A 21,539-nucleotide genomic window follows, 5' to 3' on the forward strand; every position below is an offset into this window, starting at 1 on the left:
TTTTATAGGACTCTTGTCCCTTGAACTACATTCTAGGACTCTTGTCCCTTATCCACTTATCTCGGATTCCGATATCTTCGGAGATAACCTCGGCCTTGCTGAGATCACCTCGGCGTCATGACCAGGACACGTGGTACCTCGGCTGACACATCGGCGTCACCTTGCCACGTGTTGGTACTCAGAAAATATATCCCCACAGATTCTTTATTTTATTCTTCTTCTTTAGTAAGAATTGAAGTTATTTGTAAAAATTGAACTACATAGAATGTGATAGTTATATATATATATATATATTTTTTTTTTATAGCTTTGTTACATATCCCAATGATAGTTATTTACGTCTTTCAAAATTGATAATATTTGCAAACTTATAAATAAATGTTATCCCAATGACTTCACAAAGCAAGAAAGCTGCATTTTAAATTTTAATTACAAAATTATGGGATTGATATTCTTAAACATCTCCAATTTAAAAAGTTGTCAACAATTTTTAATGTGTGCCAAATGTTGGTGAAAACATGATACATGATAATTTTGTAGTAAGTTATCTAGTCACATATCCTATTGATTATATATTTTTGAATAAATATATGTGATGATATAGTTTTGTGATATTTTTTGCATTGCATTGATAGAAATTGATATTCAATTTTACATGTTTATCACAATTTTTTTTTGAAAAAATAGCAAATAAATTTTACTTTTTCAATGAAATTCCCATAAAATCCCTGTTAACACATGAATCAACGCTCCTAATATAGTAATAATAGGATTCAATAAAAATTTCATTAGAGAAATATATACATTTGCCTCCTTAAGATTAAACTCCTACATGTCCTTGTCTACGCATAATAACAATTTGAAAGTGTAATGACCCATAATTTCTTTTTTTTAAATAATCAGTGCATAATTTAATTGAGCAAATTTTCATATATTGACTGCTGTGTAAATTCTGTGCGAAAACAGTTCGATTTTGTATTTTTTAAAAATAGTTCCTGATCTCAGAAAATTATGATATTTTTATATGTTGTTTCCATATGAGTCTAGCATGTTGGATAAAAATTTCAGAATTTAATGATGAATATTTATTTTATGAAAATTCGTGGACTGATTAGTGTTCAGTTTAATTCATACCAGATTTTTGTTATTAAATTTTGAATGTTTAGACCATGACTTGAGATAAAGTTTGTTAAGTTTATTTTGGTATGTAATTGGGCTATATTTGGCTTATGGGTGAGAATTTAATTTAAGACCCATGACTTAAATTCAATTTTATTTGAGTTTGTTTAATGGCTTATGTTTAACTGTTTAGTCTATTTTAATTATGTGATTGGTAGTGATCACATTGAGAGTTGTTATTATTTATTATATAAGATTATAATATATATTTGAAAGTTAAATTTATGGTGTGTACCATACGGTGAAAAATTAGTGTATATTTTATAGTGAGTAAAAGATTATATTTTATGATGTACAGAATGTTATATTTTGTGGTGAAATAAAATTATATCATTATATAATTTATGTACAAAATTTTAAAGATATTATTGTCATATATTTTGTATTAGATTAGGTGATGTTAGATTTGATGATTATCTAGGGAAGCTAACCCACGTGGGGGTTGTTCCCCACGTCCTTTCTCCATATCTCTTCTTTCCTTCTACTTCATTTTGCTTTTTTTTTTCCCCTTTCCTGAGTAGACAACTTTTGCTCTCTTTCTTCTCTGTCCGTCTCTCTCTCTTTCCCTATTCCTTCATTGTTGGCTCAACCTTTGAGTTTGAAATAAGAGTCTTTAGAGTGAGATTTTGCAAAAGTATTGTAAATGAAAGTCAGAGAACTTGTCATGATTTTCGCAATGGTGGTCTCGGATTTATGATCAGGCAAAGTTTGCTTTTTCAAATTTACTTTTCTTCATATTTGAAGTAGGAACTTTCTTCATATTTTTACATTAAAGCTATGTTAGGGTTATTTTGAGAAAATATGTCATTTTAAGAGGTATTATATATATACATATATATATAATATTCAGATTTTTGTTTGATAATTTTTGGAAGAAAAATTATGTTGAAATGTTAAGAATGTTGGCATTTTGAGATTGATTTTGGAAAAATCATTTTGTGTTGTTAATTTTGTAAAAAAAAAAATTCGAAAATAAAATTTAAAGGTTGTATGATTGTATTTACATCATATTATGATTAGATGAATTATTTTGAGAAATATAAAGTTGAAATATTTTTTTATCTTTGATTTTGGAATTTATTTTTGAGAAAAATAAATTGATATTGAGGAATATTGTGTAAATTGTTAAGTTGGGATTATTGAGTTGTTTTGGGATTAAAAACTTTAAAAGTGTGGCATTCATGATATTTTATGAAACATGATATGTTGATGATTTAGTTGTGTTCCCTTTTGTGAAAATAAAAATATGAAATGTGGGCTTTTGAACTCATAACTTTGAAAATGTTACTCTTGGACATATTTCATAACATTTGATGTAAATATCATGTTGGTTGGGTAATTTTAGAAAAAAAAAGTGGTGAAATTGTTATTGGTAGAGAATTTGGGAAGAATATTACCTCTTTGAGTAGCTTGACATGAAAAATGGTTATGTTGAAATATGGATTGTTTCTAAATGTTGGGAATCATGGGAGATTTCAAGTTATGGTTATATGTTGGATTGTACATCCATATTGTTATCTTTTAATTAATACATTAGAGGTAATTATTTTGGCTATCGGTGGAAATTTATCATGTTGCATTTAATGAGGGATTTCTTGGAAGGATGAGAAATGTTGGAACTTTGAAAGTTTGATATATAGTATGTTATAGAATTGTCTTGAAAGGACTAAATTAGGAATGTTGATTAACTTGTGGAGACTATATGAATGTGGATATTGTTGGATTACCTCTTGAAATTGTATTATGATATTACATTGATAGAGATATGGAATTTGATCACAATGGAGCATTGTGTAGTGGAATTGAAATTGGAACTATTCTAATGTATTGCTACATATTGCATTTTCATGTCATTTCATTGTTATTATGGGTTTCGTATTGCACTTGAAAACTATTATTTTGAGAAATGAATTGTTTTTAGTGAAACAAAAATCATTTTGATTTGTTTTGTGTAAATATGTTGGTAAGTCCGGATAGGGGGTGTAGTTTGATGTTGGTTAAGTTGGCCGGAGTGTCCGGGATGAAAGACTGAAAATACGAGCGGAGGAGGTACCACCGCCCTTTCGGTGAGAGACCGGTAAAGTGAGGATTTGGTAGTGCTCAATATGCCCACTTGCAGACACCAGCCTAGGAATTATCTGAGTCGTGTTTACCACCTTGAAATTTTATTGAAATCGTTGGATTTATGTGTTTTCAAATTGGCATTGTGCACAAGATTTTCAAAAGATGAAAAAAATATTTTGAGCATGACATGGCATATGCATTAATCTCATAGGACTGTATAAAATGTATTTGATGCTTTGTTAAATGTCATTATGAATTGTTTAATTATTTGATTCAATTGACAAATTGGTAATTGAATGAATTGAAAAAGGATGTCATGTTGCATTTGGGGCATGCTTATTTATTTAAATTAACTAGTTGTGGTTAATTAAATAAATTGGATTTAAAAGATTATATAATAAAATCATATGGTTTGACATGATATGATTTCACGTATATGTATGAGTACCTTTGCACCTGGATATCTTCTAATATTTTAATATGAGATTGTTTGGTGAGCTAGTGGTTGTTCACCCCCTGCCTGTACATGTGTATAGGGAATGCTTTTCGAATTTGAAGATTGAACAATGGATTTTACCATTTCATGAGCGTAATGTAGTGATAGATTGTACTACTTTATTTGTTTGTTTGGCTGAGTGCTATTTTTTTTTTTAAAAAGTAGTGTCCTCTCGTTTATTGTAAGCCTTAGGGTATTTCTTTTATTTGTATGAAAATGTCATTGTTGTATCACGAGAAGGAATATGTATATTTAATTATTTATCATTTTATCAAAAGATGAATTGACATTTGTAAATGGACTTGATTAATGAATATTGATAATGTTATTCGAGTAATAAAATACGGGCCGTGACAGAAAGGACCTTATTTTACCTAATATTTTTGTGCAACTCAAGCGGTAAATAAAAACGATTAAGGATAAATAACACTAATCTCCTTCCATAAATAAACTATAAAATACATAAATTAAAAATAAAAAATAAAAAAAGTCAAGCATTTTATGGTACATTTGGATGTACCATACATCAGTTACGAGGATATGTGATTTTATATTATAACTAATATCATATAGATTATAATCATTATCATATTAACTCATAATTTAGTTATATTTAGTTATTTATACATACCATATTATCTCATAACTATCACATAACTAAATTATTTTAATAATTTAATTTTGAACTGGCAACCTGTATAACCGGTTACCAAAAACAGGGCAAAGGAAATCAAACGAGTCCAGGGTCCCAACATCACATATCTCATAACCACTAGTCACATATCTCATAACCAACATATTTTTTTCATAACCAACATGGCATATCTTATAACCATCAGTCACATATCTCATAACTAACACCATTTTGCTCATAACCACACCACTTTGTTCATAGCCAATATCACATATCTCAAAATTATTTATCACATATCTCATAACTATTACCCACATGAATCATAACCACATCTTATAGCCAACCCTTTTGAGTCATAACCAATATCACATATCTCATAATCACTAGCCATATATCTCATAACTAACAACTCTTTTGCTCATAACTACACCACTTTGATCATAACCAGTAACACATATAATATAACCAAACACCCTTTGACACAACTTTGCTCATGACCAAAATCACATATTTTATAATCACTAATCAAATATCTCATAACTATTACCCACATATCTCATAACCAACATCACATATATCATAATTACTAATCACATATCTCATAACCATACCACTTTGATCATAAACAAAATTACATATTTCATAACCACTAATCACATATCTCATAACCAAACACCCTTTGACTTATAACTACATCACTCTGCTCATAACCAAAATCACATATCTAATAGTCACTAATCATATATCTCATAACCTTTACCCACTTATGTCATAACCACATCTCATAACCAACACCATTTGCCTCATAACCAACATCACCTATATCATAATCACTAATCACATATCTCATAATCATTACTCACATATAGGGGTGCAAATTTGGCCTACGGGCTCGCATCACATCCCAAGTCCAGAAATTACCCTCTCTCCCCCTCTCTCTCTCTCTCTCTCTCTCTTGTTTGGGCTAAAGAAAGGGTCTAGGGATTTGTCAAAAACAATTAATGAGGGAATTTTGAATTTGACAAAATTTGGATGTTTGTTCCAAATTTTTGGAGAACATAGGGCTAAAATTATGTAATGATCATTATAAAAAACAAAATTAAAACAATTTATACTTAATTTTTTTTAATTTTTAATATAAATCCTTTATCTATTTTTATTAAGTAAAATTAATAAAAAAACACTATTTTACTCATCAACTACAAAATGTATAATCATACCATTAATTGGCGTAAAAAAAATATTTAAAATTTTAGAAACCACAAATATCATAATGAAGTTACAAAGTTTTGTAATATAAAACACAAAATACATAATTCCATCACTAATTGGCGTAACAAAATTGTTTAAAATTATAGAAAATCACAAATGTCATAACTAATTCCCAAAATTTTGTAACATTAACCAAAAATCATGTAACTATCCACTAATTGGTGTAACAAAAACATCTAAAAATTTTAAAAACCACAAATGTCATAACCAACTTACAAAATTTAATAGCATCAACTACAAAATGCGTAACTGCACTACTAATTGTCATAATAAAAATAATCAAAATTTTTACAAATCACAAATATCATAACCAACCCAAAAAATTTTATAACATCAATTACATAATACGCAACAACACAACTAATTGATGTAGCAAAAATATACAAATTTTTTATAAACCACAAATATTGTAATCAAGTAACAAGGTTTCATAACAATTATCATAAAATGACTAAGCAAATCACTAAAAATCTTAGAATCACCAATCGGGATCTCTCATAATACAAAAAAAAAAAAAACAAAATGTGATGACAATCATTAAATAATTTAATCAACGACTTAAAGCCATGGAACAGAAAATGAGAGTTAGAGAAGATTAGCTGTAGAGCGAGAGGAAAGGGAATATGAGAAAGAGAGACTGAACGGGCTTATCACCTGTGAAAATGACGTCAAAGGTGCTTTCGTTTCTGATAAAGAACATCGGAGATATCTTCAATGACAGTAAAGAATGAGACAGATGCTTGAGGGACGAAGAGGACTGAGATAGCAGAACAGAACAACAAAATGCGTAATATTCATTTTTCAACAGTTCTATAACACATGTACATATTGATGATAACAAAACCTTTAAATCATAACTACGGCCAAGGTTTCTGCATGTATGACATATTAATGTGAAAGAGCTAGAGTTTCGAGATAGATGCATTTACTAGATAGAGAAATATCACCAGAGTGAATAGTGTTGAAATAGACAAAGAGAGTAGCGATGAGTTCAATGATCTATTGCAGAGACACAGGAGTAGAGAGAGGAAGAATCCAGTGAGGAAGAATTATCAACAATGGTCGTTCGATAATTTGAGCGAAATAGAGAAGTCTAAATAAGAAATAGAGAGAGCTCAGGAACAACTAGGACAAATCAAGAAAAAAAAAATGAAGAAAAGTTGGGAAAAAAATTTAGGAGAAAATTTATTTAGTAGAATAAAATAAAATCACATCATAGATAATTTTTTTCAACGTATTTTTTATTAAATTTAGTTAAATTATATATATATATATATATATATATATGTCTATAAGTGTATATAGATATTTTAAAAAGTATGTCGTTTGTATATTACTATTTCTATTATATTTAATGACTAAAAATAAATCTAAAATAGAGAAAGGTGATCAATTGCAATTGTCACTTAGGGATGACACTTCAAAATTAATTGAGAGAGTTGAGAGTTTAGAGATGATGAGAGTTTGAGAGACAAATTTGTTTGTCAGAAATAAAATGAGAGGGGGGTGGTATTTATAGGACTTGGGATGAAGGGGTTAATTTATATATATATATATATATAAATATAAAAAAATAAAATTAGTTGTTGGTGGAATAAACGATCATATGACTGTTTCAAATTTTATTTTATTTTTAAATTTTTGACCGTTGCACTAACAAGGGGCAGGGAGCCGTTAGGGTTGGGTCGGGCCAGATGGGGAAAAAAATTCGGGTCGAGCTCACGAGATGGGTCACACTCCATAACACACCAGAGTTAGGCTGGGCTCTAGAACACATAGCCTAGGGTCTTAGGTTGGGCTTAGGCTCAGACTCAAGCTCAGGCTTGGTTGGGCCCACCCAGGGTGCGGCTGGACTTGGGGTGTGCCGCGAGCTCATGGACCAAATTTACACCCCTATATGTTGGTAGTGGTTATGAGATATGTGATTAATGGTTATGATATATGTGGATATTGGTTATGAGGCAAATGGTGTTGGTTATGAGATGTGGTTATGACATAAGTAGGTAAATGTTATGAGATATATGATTAGCGATTATTAGATATGTGATTTTGGTTATGAGCAGAGTGGTGTAGTTATAAGTCAAAGGGTGTTTAGTTATGAGATATGCGATTAGTGGTTATGAGATATGTAATGTTAGTTATTGAAAAATCTAGAAATCCCCTAGATGTTGATTTGTGACTATGTATCAATTTTAAGCAGAATATAACAATCCCAATCAAACAATCAAGACAAAGAGACACAACGATTTAACGTGGAAAAAACCACAATTGGACACCTCCAACTGTGATAAAAAAAACCACGGGCAACAGCCACAAGAACAATCCACTAAGAAGATTTAAAGGAATTACACAGGTATACTCTCAATTACCTAGCGAATCCACAACGCCTAATTGAACCAACCTCTATGTGCCTCTTCCAACCCCATCTTCACCACGGAATTGTCTTTCTGATGAGCCACTCCGGATTCCACCAAAGCTTCAGGCTCTAATTCTTCAGAATCCACAACTGAAGAATAACTCTCTCTTTTGTGTATAACAAACAAACCTTTGATGTACTCTCTTTAGATCATGAGTTGAATACTCAATAAAAACATCAAAGAAAACTAGCAAAATCTCTCCAGATATAAACCTTAAGATCCAAAAATAAGATCTGGAGAAGTTCAATCATCACCCTAGGTTTGAGAGAAAACCAAGTATTTATAGAGAACCAAAAGTAATCCTAGATTGGGAAGAAAACCAACTCTTTAATCAAATCTGGAAATCTGGATCCGCGATCTCCGCTCGAGCTCAACACAGCCCGCTCGAGCGGACTGACCAAAAACTGCGTGCGAACAAACTGAGATGCGCTCGAGCGTAGGAGCATCCGCTCGAGCGTAAAATCACACCTTCCAGTATTTTTACAGGCGACTGCAGAGATGCTGAGAGCTTCCAATCCCCGCTCGAGCGTCCCTTTCCCCGCTCGAGCGGGAAGGCCAAAACTGGAAAAACTGGGAAAAATATAACATATAACATGATCGAACAGGCAACTTTGAATGCATTTTTGCATTTTGCTTCGGGGGCGCTGCCCCTCGACCCCGCCGTGGTGCAGCCCCGGACCCGCCAAGGGGCGCTGCCCCCTGGACCCCCCGCGAGCTGACCGGGCAGCTCGATCCCCGTCATAATCAGCGAAGTGGCAATCTTGACAGCATTAGCATCACAAACTTCTCTGAATGGCACAATTCGGGTTGGATTCGCATCTAAACACTCATAGCCTCACTGAAATAAAAGTGCGAAAAGAAATACAACTGAAAGGAGTTTTGTCAAACGGGGTTGCCAAGAATAAAAACCTAACAATCTCCCCCTTTGGCAATGCCGTGACAAAACACATCTAACAAATAAAATCCTAATCACCCCAACCCATTACATCCAACAAAAGCCAACTTCTTTCTCAAGGTCATGATCTGCAAAACAGTCATTAGTGCCACAATCTCCAAAACAACTATTAGTCCCACAAGAGTATATGAAAAAGCAATAGACCTATAATACGATTATCTTGAAACATGAGATGGAAAACATGAATAGATGAAAATTAAGACTCATGAAAAACAACTCTCAAATAACAAAAGCAAGATCATAAACCACACAAGCAATGATATGACGATATAAATATCATGAACATACAAGAAGGGCAAATAGTGCATAGCAACATGCAAAACATATAGCCAATCTCCCTTACCAAATCATATCAAAGTGTTCATGCTAACAAACTCTTGCAATAATAAACCAAACTCCATTACCAACCCATATCAAGATGAACCAAACTCCCCCTCACTAAAAGCAACCACAAACACTAAAAACAGTGAACAAGAAGAAAACGACAAAAAAATATGGTGGAGCAAGCAAGGAATTTCAGATTAGTACCTTAAAACACATAAGATTATCCAAGAAGCACCATTACAAGAAAACACAAAGTGCACAGTCTGTAGAAAATTCCTCATGAAAGAAAGTGATGCATTATGTGAAAAGCATAGATCCCATGATAAAAAGTGTGTGTGTGACTCTTGGAGTTCGACAAACATTAGATTGAATCCTAGTAGTGATATGAAAGCTGGACCTCCGACAAGAGAATCTTAAGCACGACAAAGGAAAGTCAAACCACTAGGAATCAAGGGGTATTTGGTGAGTAAAGGCGGAGGCTCCCCCTCAATCAATGAATCTTTTCCTTTTTTTTTTCTTTCTTTCTTTTGCACATTTTTTTTCTTTCTTTTGAATATTTTGTCTTCTTCTCTTTCTCTTTCTTTTTCTTTTTCTTTTTTTTTTCTTTTTCTTTTGCACAATCATTGGTGGCTGACACGCTCAAGAGTATGGAAACCAAACCAGAGAAGCATGGAAATAATAAGGATGGCCTGGTTGGTGACTCTGAGGTAGCCTTTTCCTCATGGCTAGACTGCAAAGAATTAAGGGAAAAGCCGTGGAGGTGCAAAAAGATGGTAGGTGGTTAAGAGACTCAACATCACCCATGATATGCTAGTATAGGTCAATTCCTCTAGAAATGCAAAAGACCAATGCCAGAAGTCCATAAAAAAAATAATCACTAAGGCGGAAGACTCCAAAATTTGCTAATCCAAGAGTGTGTACAGAATGAGACATACTAATCAAAAAACACACACTCCAAAATGAGTAATGACCACAGAAAGCACACATATATTAACATGTAATGGATATTCTCATCAATTCCAATATGCACCAAGGACCACTCAAAAATTTCAAGCTTGCAAAACCATACTAAGAAAATCTTTTTGGTGTTTTTTTTTTTTTTTTTTTTTTTTTTTTTTTTTCTAAAATAAAGCAAGACAAAAAAATGAACAACCACACATTTTTTTTTCATTAAAAACAAGACACAAAAAACCCAAAAGCTAAAACAAATAAACAAATTAACACAAGTCAAGTTTCCTCACCCAAATCTTTTTGATCTTAACAAAATTAGGTCTAGCGGTCTTGGTAAATGTCGTGGCATTGTGAACACCCTCATGAATCTTGGTATTCTGCCTGGACATGTAAGGTTGTCTCCTAGTCCAAAAAGTATTCGAATTCCTACCCTTTTGAGACACTCTCCCATGCAACTTATAACAATAAGGGCGAATATGACCATGCATACCACAATGATGACAAACAAAAACAGGGTGTACCTTCTTTTCTTTTACCTTACCAACTCTAGGGAGTTTGAGAAGTCTTTCCTCTTGTTGAATCTTTTGTCCCCCCTTTCCTTGAGTTCTTGTATCATGAGATGTTGAAGCACTCTGTTTTTGATCTTTCTTACCACCAAAGCCAATGCCACTCTTGTCACAACTCATTTGTTGAGATCCAATGATATCCTTCAAAGTCTTTGATCCTCTGTTCCAAAGACCAATGGTAGCCATAGCACACTTGAGTTCTTCCTCTTTCTTGATCATTAGTTCTTCCAAAGCAACTTGTGACATCTCGAGAGATTCAATCTTTTCTTCATACATGGCATGGGTTTGTAGTAGCTCATTCCTCTCTGTCTCACAAGTTAACAGTTTTGCACAAAGAACTTGTTGATCATCAACTATCTTGATGGCATTGATCCTAGCCTTGGAAATCTCCTTCTTAAGTTTGACATTCTCACATTCACATGCTTTGAGTTTCTTTGTGAGTTTGTCATTCAATTTGAATAACTTAAGAGACTCCTGATACAACTTTTCATAAGCTTGCTCAAGCTCTTCATGATCACTCTCTAAGGATTCATCATCAGTGATATTCTCAACTGACATCTTCGGAGAATCTGTTTGTCCTTCAGCTTCAGAAGCCGCCATGAAAGCAAGAAATTGCTTATGTCCCTCTTCGCCTTGATCTTCGTTGTCACTGTCATCGTCATCAGATTCTGATTCATCATCCCTAGTGACGGCGAGGGCTTTCTTCTTCCTCAAACGAGTGGGGCATTCTAAAGCAAAGTGGCCAAATCCTTGGCATTCATAGCATTGGACGCTTTCAGAGTTCCCTTGTATCTTTCCTTTCTCCTTCTTGGCTATAGGGCTAATTTTGAGTTTATCTTTGCCTTTAGATTTATGAGAATGAGTAGATTCCAAAAGATTAGGATTCTTTTTCAAAAAAGATTTTTTAAATTGTTTAACAAAAGCAGCCATAATCTTGGAATCTATCTCGCAATCCTCATCAGAATCCTCTTCCACTTTATGAGCACTACTAAAAGCAATATCTTTTTGTTTCTTTTTGAAATTCCTGTGTGCCTCATAAGTTTGGAGATTTCCAACCAACTGATCCAGCTTGAGGTTGTCAACATCTTGAGCCTCCTCAATAGCCGTAACTTTTGGTTGGAACCGATCGGGTTTTTCCCACAATTTTGGATTCTGGAATTTTTTCACCTAAATTGAAGCTGGAATTTACAATGTCACTCAACTTCGCATAAAATTCATCAAAGGTCTCACTATCTTTCATTGAAAGGTTTTCGAAACTAGATGTGAGCCTTTGAAGTTTTGAACGTTTCACAGAAGGAGTGCCCTCATGAATAGTTTGTAAGATATCCCAAGCCTCTTTTGCGACTTCACAATTACAAATACGACTAAATTCTTCAGGTGTGACAGCGCAAAAGAGAGAATTGATAGCTTTACTATTCCAGCTACTATTTTGGTAATCAGTTGTGTCCCACTTATCAATTGGTTTGGGGATTGTAACTCCATCAATGATAATTGTTGGTTCAGTCCACCCATTCATGACGGATTGCCAAACTTTTTCATCAATAGATTTTAAAAAAGATCTCATCCGAGCTTTCCAAAAAGAATAATTGGATCCGTCAAGTAGGGGTGGTCGAACCATAGAATTTCCTTCACGAATTGTATCCATTATCACAAATCAAACAAGATCTCGTTCTAAAAGAATTTTTTTAAAAAAAAACATAGAACGACCTGCTCTGATACCAATTGAAAAATCTAGAAATCCCCTAGATGTTGATTTGTGACTATGTATCAATTTTAAGCAGAATATAACAATCCCAATCAAACAATCAAGACAAAGAGACACAACGATTTAACGTGGAAAAAACCACAATTGGACACCTCCAACTGTGATAAAAAAAACCACGGGCAACAGCCACAAGAACAATCCACTAAGAAGATTTAAAGGAATTACACAGGTATACTCTCAATTACCTAGCGAATCCACAACGCCTAATTGAACCAACCTCTATGTGCCTCTTCCAACCCCATCTTCACCACGGAATTGTCTTTCTGATGAGCCACTCCGGATTCCACCAAAGCTTCAGGCTCTAATTCTTCAGAATCCACAACTGAAGAATAACTCTCTCTTTTGTGTATAACAAACAAACCTTTGATGTACTCTCTTTAGATCATGAGTTGAATACTCAATAAAAACATCAAAGAAAACTAGCAAAATCTCTCCAGATATAAACCTTAAGATCCAAAAATAAGATCTGGAGAAGTTCAATCATCACCCTAGGTTTGAGAGAAAACCAAGTATTTATAGAGAACCAAAAGTAATCCTAGATTGGGAAGAAAACCAACTCTTTAATCAAATCTGGAAATCTGGATCCGCGATCTCCGCTCGAGCTCAACACAGCCCGCTCGAGCGGACTGACCAAAAACTGCGTGCGAACAAACTGAGATGCGCTCGAGCGTAGGAGCATCCGCTCGAGCGTAAAATCACACCTTCCAGTATTTTTACAGGCGACTGCAGAGATGCTGAGAGCTTCCAATCCCCGCTCGAGCGTCCCTTTCCCCGCTCGAGCGGGAAGGCCAAAACTGGAAAAATTGGGAAAAATATAACATATAACATGATCGAACAGGCAACTTTGAATGCATTTTTGCATTTTGCTTCGGGGGCGCTGCCCCTCGACCCCGCCGTGGCGCAGCCCCGGACCCGCCAAGGGGCGCTGCCCCCTGGACCCCCCGCGAGCTGACCGGGCAGCTCGATCCCCGTCATAATCAGCGAAGTGGCAATCTTGACAGCATTAGCATCACAAACTTCTCTTAATGGCACAATTCGGGTTGGATTCGCATCTAAACACTCATAGCCTCACTGAAATAAAAGTGCGAAAAGAAATACAACTGAAAGGAGTTTTGTCAAACGGGGTTGCCAAGAATAAAAACCTAACAGTTATGATCAAAGTGGTGTGGTTATGAGATATGTAATTAGTAGTTATGATATATGTGATGTTAGTTATGAGATATGTGGGTAATGTTTATGAGATATTTGATTAGTGATTATAAAATATGTGATTTTGGTTATGAGTAAAGTGGTGTCAAAGTGTGTTTGGTTATGCTATATGTGTTAGTGGTTATAAGATATGAGATATTGGTTATGATTAAAGTGGTGTGATTATGAGCAAAATGGTTGTTAGTTATGAGATATGTGACTAGTGATTATGAGATATATGATATTGGCTATGACTCAAAGGGATTGGTTATGAGATGTGGTTATGATTCATGTGGGTAATAGTTATGAGATATGTGATTAATAGTTATGAAATATGTGATATTGGTTATGATTAAAGTGGCGTGGTTATGAGCAAAATGGTGTTAGTTATAAGATATGTGACTAGTAGTTATGAGATATGTGATGTTGGTTATGAAAAAAAATGTGTTGGTTATGAGATATGTGATGTTGGTTATGACTCAAAGGGGTTGGTTATGAGATGTGGTTATGAGATATGTGATTATGGTTATGAAATATGTGATATTAGTTATGAACAAAATAGTGTTGGTTATGAGATGTGATTATGGAATATGTGATATTAGTTATGAACAAAATGGTGTTGGTTATGAGATGTGGTTATGACTAAGTTATGATCAATTTAATTATAGTTATGAAGAAATATGATTTTGGCTCATAACTATAAAAAGTGACCTGTTTAACAGGTCACTTTTAATGATGTGACTCAATTTTAGCCATTGATTTTTTATGTACCATACATTTTTTAACAAAATATACTAAAGACTTTCCCACAAATTAGATACATTAATATTGCGTCTTATAAATCATTATTAAAGACTTACAAAGGATTCTCATTCTTTAGCTTGAACTGGACATTTGTACCTCGTACCTAGCCATGATGGGAGTGGTGTCCTCGTACCAATGTGTATTACTTCCTTCACTGCTTGCATACATATAACGGAATGGTTTAGGAGGTGCCTTCACCTCCACTTCTCCCTCCAACATTTTCACTACAACACTCATCAGCGGCCTTTCTTTGGGAGAGTCTTGAACACACCACAAAGCCACCATTGCCATTTTCTCTGCTTTTTCTCTGTTATTCTCTTCGATTCCACATGACAATGTCATTGCTCCCAACTCGCCTTTCTCAAACTCATCCCATACATGTTCTGGAAAAAAATCAATGCTATCAGTCCCAGCTATGATGGTATTCCTCTTCCTCCCTACTATCTCAAACAAAAGCATACCAAAACTGTAAACATCACATTTGTGTGTACTGGGATAGTTCTTGAGAAGAAATAACTCTGGGGCTAAGTAACCAGGAGTCCCTCTATATCCTGCGGAAGACACATGTGTGTTGTCTCTACTGCAAAGCTTTGCCAGCCCGAAATCAGCAACTTTGGGGGAAAAATTGGCATCTAATAGAACATTACCGGGCTTTATGTCGTAGTGAATGATCCTCTGTTGACACTCTTCGTGCAAGTAAGCGATACCTTTTGCTGTCCCAATTGCAATTTCATGCAACTTCTCCCATTCAATCACTTGTGTATCGCTGAAAAGGTATTTATCTAGTGATCCATTTTCCATGTACTCGTACACTAATGCGCTCATTATGTGATCGTAGCAAAAACCGTATAGTCGGACTAGATTTATATGATATGTTCTTCCAATAGTACTCACCTCTGCCATGAACTGTTGCTCAGCTGCTCTATCCGAGCTCCTATTGATGACCTTGACCGCGATCTTAACTCCATTTGGAAATTGACCCTTGTAAACTGTCCCAAAACCTCCAGAACCCAACTTTGTAGCGTAATTACTTGTGAAACTACATAGCTGTTCGGCTGTATATCTAACCGGTTTCTCCTTCGCCAATTCTTCGAGGAACCTCTCCATTGTTGGCACATCGATGTCCCAAACTCGAACCTCATTCAACGTCGGTGGTGGTGGAGGGGCAACTCTTGGATATGAAACAATTGCTCTTGTTGTCATCTTTGCACAAGTCAAAGAGATAGCAACACATGAAACAATTGCTCTTGTTATCATCTTTGCACAGGTCAAAGAGAGAGCAACACTTGCTGGTAGATATGAAACAATTGCTCTTGTTGTCATCTTTGCACAAGTCAAAGAGATAGCAACACATGAAACAATTGCTCTTGTTATCATCTTTGCACAAGTCAAAGAGAGAGCAACACTTGCTGGTAGATATGAAACAATTGCTCTTGTTATCATCTTTGCACAAGTCGAAGAGATAGCAACACTTGCTTGTAGATATGAAACAATTGCTCTTGTTGTCGTCTTTACACAAGTCACAAAGATCTTAACGATGATTACAAGTACTACCAAACCGACTGCTATGCCTGTAAAAGAAAAAAAATAAAATAAATGGAAATGAGTAGTGAAGTAAATCATATTGTTTTTCTCGCTATTCTGGCGCAAACCACATTTAAGGTAGGTGGTGGAGCCACTGCTGCTTGTAATTTTGAAACAATTTAGTGTGATTGGTTTCAGTTTTTTGAATTTAGTTTTTTAAAAATTAAATATTTTATTTTTCGTGTTTTTTTGTTTTTAGTGAATATTTTTAAAATTTTAAACATTTTTTTTTAAATTTTTTTGGATGTATCTTATTTATATGTATCTCAAAAGTAAAGAATTTGTGAAAAATATTTTTAAAAATTAATATATACACAAAAATATGAAAAATATACTGAATTTTCTTATTTTTTTTATATTTGTGGTATTTAGTGAATTTTTTTAAGATTTTTTTTTTTCAAAAATTATACTTTTTAAGTGTATTTATGTTAGGTGTGTTTAAAAATTTTAAAAATTCCTTAAAATACTAAAAAAAATTCAGTAAAAATTAAAAAAAAATACGAAAAACAAAAAAATAGAATTTTTTTAAAAATATTTTCCAAAAACTAAACAATTGCATTGCGTTTCTCGCTATTCTGGCGCAAACCACAATGACTAGAAATACTACCACAAGCACTATTGCGCCTATAAATTGAAAATAAAATAAAATAAAATAAAAATTATATATATGTTTTTCTATATTACCATAGTTTATTTTTTTACAGTTTCTACTTCATGAACGAACTTACCTGCAAGATATGCCCAGATGGCCGGAGAGTAGGCGGAATTTGTAGACATCATTGGGGGTAGAGTAGGCGGAATTTCCGCCGACACGCCAGGGCCCAGGGCATTAATCTCTGTAGACATTTCCATGTCCCTCTAAAATAACAAAAACTTCCCAATTTATAGGCTTGGCACCCCTTTAGCTGTATGGTTATGTCATTGGCATCGCATAAATATATTAGGAAGGCTATGATATACATCATTTTTTAAAATAAAAAAAATTAATTTTTTGTGATGTTAATTATTAATTATTGTGGTTATACTATGGTAGAAAAAATCATTAAAAAAAATCATTTATGAACTATTGTGATGATGCTATAAACTATTATACTATGAATATTAAAAAGTTACGAATTATCATACTGAGAAAAGTTATTATCAAATCATTATCTCTATTTTGATTATTATCAAAGTCATTATAAACTATTTGGAAAAATTACATATCAACATAAGTTTTAAAAATAATTTTAAATTAATAGTAAATTTTATCAACTTTAATAATTAAAGCTATAAACTCTTTCATAAATTTGAAAATATTTTGTAAAGTTTCAATTGATTTGCAATTTTTTCAAACTATTTTGTTTCTCCTGTTATACTTTGACTATCTATAAAAATAATAATTCTTTCTATTTTTTTTACGTGTCTTTTCTTAAATAATAAAAAATCACTAAACTAATCATTACGTAATAGTCGGTACTTATGAAAAAAATTATATTAAGAATAGGATGAGACTCAAAATCATGATCTCGTGTTTGACAAAGAAGACAATTACCACTTGAACAACTCATACTATGTATACATTCTTCTTTGTCATTATTCTTATACTATTATCTTTTTTTGAATTGCATACACATTGCGTGTGCGGACCGTTAATATATATATATATATATATATCTTCATGTTTGGCTCCTGAAAATAAAATCTTAATTCCGTCCATGTCTAGTTAGAATAGATAACACTTGAAAATTTAGCCAAACCAACATTGAAGGAAAGCAAAGACAACATGACTCTTTGATTTCTTGGGTCCATATGTCTGATGAGCTTTGACATTTATCATGCACATGTGTTTGTGGGAGCCGAGTATGAAAATTATACATTTGGCCAACAGAGCATAAGTCCAACACTGATGGCCCAATTAGGCCTATACTTGACCAAGCCCACTGGATTGAAGGTACGACGCCGAGTGATCTATTAGGTGACATGTCAAGAAACAATTGCCAACAATTAAAGAGCATTCATGCCGACTACAAATGTTAGTTCGGCATGACTATCCCAATCGAAGTGGGCCTAAGCTGTCCCTTTTCAGAGGTGCAATAGGGACATGGGCATGACATTGTAGTAATGATGAAAAACTCAATTTACGTAAAGAAATATATACACAAGTTCCGTATGTAAGGAAGAGAATTAGAAGAATAAAGGTATGCACATTCACCCAAACTTAATTGATTCCCAAAATATCTAACCTCTCCTTTCATCTAAAATTTGACTTAACTGTTGAAGTGCTAATTCCGGCATCCCTGACTGGAGTGTTTCTTGTTTCAGGCACCGAAGTGAGGATCAAATTCTGTTTGGGACAAAGGAATATTGCAAAACCACCCTTCACAGTTTTGATTGTTCATGGAAATTTTATTTGGACAAATACGAAATGGTGAAACTAATTATAAGTCAATGGAAAATTTTGCTCTAATTATCTGTAGAATTACCATATCCCCTATCATTAATTAGAAGTTTAGTTATTTTGAAAGCTTAATTGGGCAAAATGATCACATACCAACGGTCAAATAAGAGATACTCTGGAGTTTGTTATCTTTTGTGAAGTTGTGATTTGATTTGAATTTGTATATATTCGTATAATTCTTTTTCTATATAGTCAAAACCATAAATTATTTTGGTGTAATTGAACTTTTTCGAAGATCTCCGCACAATATGAATATCAAGAATTCAGATTTATTTTTTCCAAAATTCCCTAACATGTTCTAAATCTTCTCTCAATTGCACAATATGATAAAGTACACATAGTATAAAAAGGTCACAAAACAAATAAGAGCATGTTGGAGACTGAGAATTTAGACAGAAAAATAACAAAAAAAAATATATATATATATATATATATATATATATGTGCATTGTATGATACAGATCTATTCTAAGTGTGCATGGATTCCACAATACAAAAATTGAATCTAGGCCAGATATAGTTTTTCTTAATAGTTCTGTGTATGGGTTCTTAATCTCTAATATTAGTGGACAAAAATGGGAGCTATATTCTACTGTTTTATTATGTTCTCTTTTTGTCAAACTTTTTAATTCACCGAGATTTTGAAAATCATTTTTCTAATTTTTTGTATATTTTCTATTGAGAGCTTAATTAAGAAATTCACATACCAATAACAAGCCAGAAAGTGTACACTTGGGGTTTGAGAACTCTGCTTTCACCACCAAATGCAGAAACTTTGCCTTTTTTCTGTTTTTTTCTTTCTTCCCTTTATCCTTGGCTAAACTGATAACTAAATACAAATGAGAGAGGGCGAATACTAAGAAGATGAGAGGAAATTTCAGCGAAGAAGACCATAAGTTCAGAAGTCTATCCATGCACAAGGAGCGACAGTCGGCGCTGGCTGGTGCCACCCAAGACTTTTCGGTTTCTTTGGCTGATATCTTGTTTGTTTATTGGTTTTTCTGGAAATGTTTGTTTGTTTGTTACATGCACAAGGAAAACGCGTTATTTGTTTTTTTTTTTCTTTGGTTGTTTATGTTGGAAAATGGCTTTAGAAATTCATTATTTTTTACCAACTTTGAGCATTATTAATTAAGGTGAGACCCAAGTTTTATTTTTAACATTTCTAATTGGGTTTATGTTTAATGCCGCATAGTGAATAAATTCGTGTTTTTGGTTGTTCAAAACCATTTCCGGATGAATGAGAATTCAACGCGCATTTTCGGATTTGTGGAATTAGTTTTTTGGTGGGTTTCCTACACATTTGTAAAATATGCTTGTGCCACATTAGAAAGGCTTGAGATTTTGAATGGGTTTATATACCTTAGCTTGGGATACTGGGGATGGGCCCCAAGGGGTACTCAAGTTTGTGGAAGGGTGAGGTTATGGATGAAGTGGGCTAGACTCATTGGACCCAAAACTAAAACCATGCGCCGCAGCCGCCGTCTGTCTGGTCGGTCGGGCTGGGCTTGGGCACGGGTGCATGGTGTGAGGTTGGGTTGGGTGAAGTGGGCTAGACCCATTGGACCCAAAACTAAAACCACGCACACTGCCGTCCGTCTAGTCGGTCGAGCTAGGCTTGGGCATGAGTGCGTGGTGTGAGGTTAGGCTGGGTTTGTCCGGCACAATACTTAACTTTTTGGGTAAAAAACATTATTTATTTATTTTATTTCTGGTTTCAAAAATCAAATAAATTGGTCCAGAATTTTTTCTTTCATACCTGTTCATTTCGGGTGTGTTTGGTAACGTTTACGTTTTCATTTTATATTTACAAAAAATTTATAAACTGGTTTTTGTTTATTTTTTGAAAAACATAAACTACAAACGCGTTTGGTAATTGGCAAAATGTTTAAAAAAATTTAAAAATATAAAAATGAGTAAGAAATGGCAAGGGGTGGTAAGTGGCGGTGGAAGACGGTGGTGAAAAATGGTGACGGTGGATGGTGGGTAGCTGGTGGCGGGTGGGTGGTGATGGTGGGTGGGTGGGTGACGGTGGCGGGTGGTAGTGAGTGGGTGGTGGTGGCAGGTGGGTGGCGGGTAGGTGGTGGCGAGTAGGTGGCGGGTGGTGGTGATAGGTGGGTGGGTGACAGTGGCGGGTGGTGGGTGGTAGCGAGTGGGTGGTGGTGGTAGTTGGCGGGTGGTGGTGGCAGGTGGGTGACGGATGGCAAGTGGGTGGTGGGTGGTAATGGTGGGTGGGTGGGTGGGTGGGTGGGTGACAGTGGCAGGTGGTAGGTGGTAGCGAGTGGGTGTGGGTGGTGGTGGTGGGTGGTGGTGGCAGGTGGGTGGCGGCTGGTGGTGGTGGCGGGTGGGTGGGTAATGGTGGCGGGTGGTCGGTGGTAGCAAGTGGGTGGTGGTGGTGTGGGTGGTAGTGACAGGTGGGTGGCGGGTGGGTGGTAGGTGATGGTGGTGGTAGTGGGTGGTGGTGGCAGGTAGGTGGTAGGTGGGTGGTGGTGGTGGGTGGCTGGTAATGGCAGGTGGGTGGTGAGTGGTGGTGGCAAGTAGGTGGCGGGCGGTGGGTGGTGGTGGGTGAATGGCAAGTGGGTGGTGGGTGGTGGTAGTGGTGGTGGTGGTGGCGAGGGGTGGGTGGTGGTAGCGAGTGGGTGGCAGGTGGGTGGTGGCGGGTGAATGGCAGGTGGGTGGGTGGTGGGTGGTGGTGGTGGTGGTGGTGGCGAGGGGTGGGTGGTGGTAGCGAGTGGGTAGCAGGTGGGTAGTAGCTGGTGGTGGGTGGTGGTGGCAGGTGGGTGGCAGGTGGTGGTGGGGGGTGGGTGGTGGGTGGTAGTGGCGGAAAACGGTGGTGGAAAATGGTGGCGGGTGGTGGCTAGTGTTACGTGGTAAAAAAAAAAAAAAAAACTGAAAACTCA

At 35.1% G+C, this 21,539-nt stretch overlaps 1 protein-coding gene and 1 long non-coding RNA gene across 4 annotated transcripts; one reads left to right on the top strand and one right to left on the bottom strand.

Moving 5' to 3' along the window:
• Nucleotides 1-1,690: 1,690 nt before the first annotated feature.
• LOC145806527 (uncharacterized) lies at nt 1,691-4,016 on the top strand. The gene is made up of 2 exons (XR_014349845.1): nt 1,691-1,922; nt 3,780-4,016. It is a non-coding gene; the product is annotated as an uncharacterized LOC145806527 (long non-coding RNA).
• Nucleotides 4,017-6,015: 1,999 nt separating this feature from the next.
• Nucleotides 6,016-19,736, bottom strand: LOC114264919 (rust resistance kinase Lr10). Of its 3 annotated transcripts, XM_082901570.1 has the most exons (5): nt 19,347-19,736; nt 16,928-17,104; nt 15,077-16,186; nt 14,719-14,998; nt 6,016-6,354 (listed from the first exon to the last, which is right to left on the bottom strand). In XM_082901570.1, the coding sequence occupies exons 2-5, from the start codon at nt 17,049-17,051 to the stop codon at nt 6,231-6,233; spliced, it is 1,638 nt and encodes a 545-aa protein (XP_082757696.1). In that variant the 5' UTR covers nt 17,052-17,104; nt 19,347-19,736; the 3' UTR covers nt 6,016-6,230. The 3 variants fall into 3 exon arrangements, with proteins under 3 accessions (XP_082757696.1, XP_082757695.1, XP_082757697.1); XM_082901569.1 differs by having other exon boundaries at nt 14,719-16,186; nt 19,347-19,731; XM_082901571.1 differs by having other exon boundaries at nt 14,672-16,186; nt 19,347-19,723.
• Between the last annotated feature and the right edge of the window lie 1,803 nt (nt 19,737-21,539).

Source organism: Camellia sinensis, chromosome 13 (genome assembly GCF_055761805.1).
Source record: "Camellia sinensis isolate YWXY chromosome 13, ASM5576180v1, whole genome shotgun sequence".
Classification (NCBI taxonomy): domain Eukaryota; kingdom Viridiplantae; phylum Streptophyta; class Magnoliopsida; order Ericales; family Theaceae; genus Camellia; species Camellia sinensis.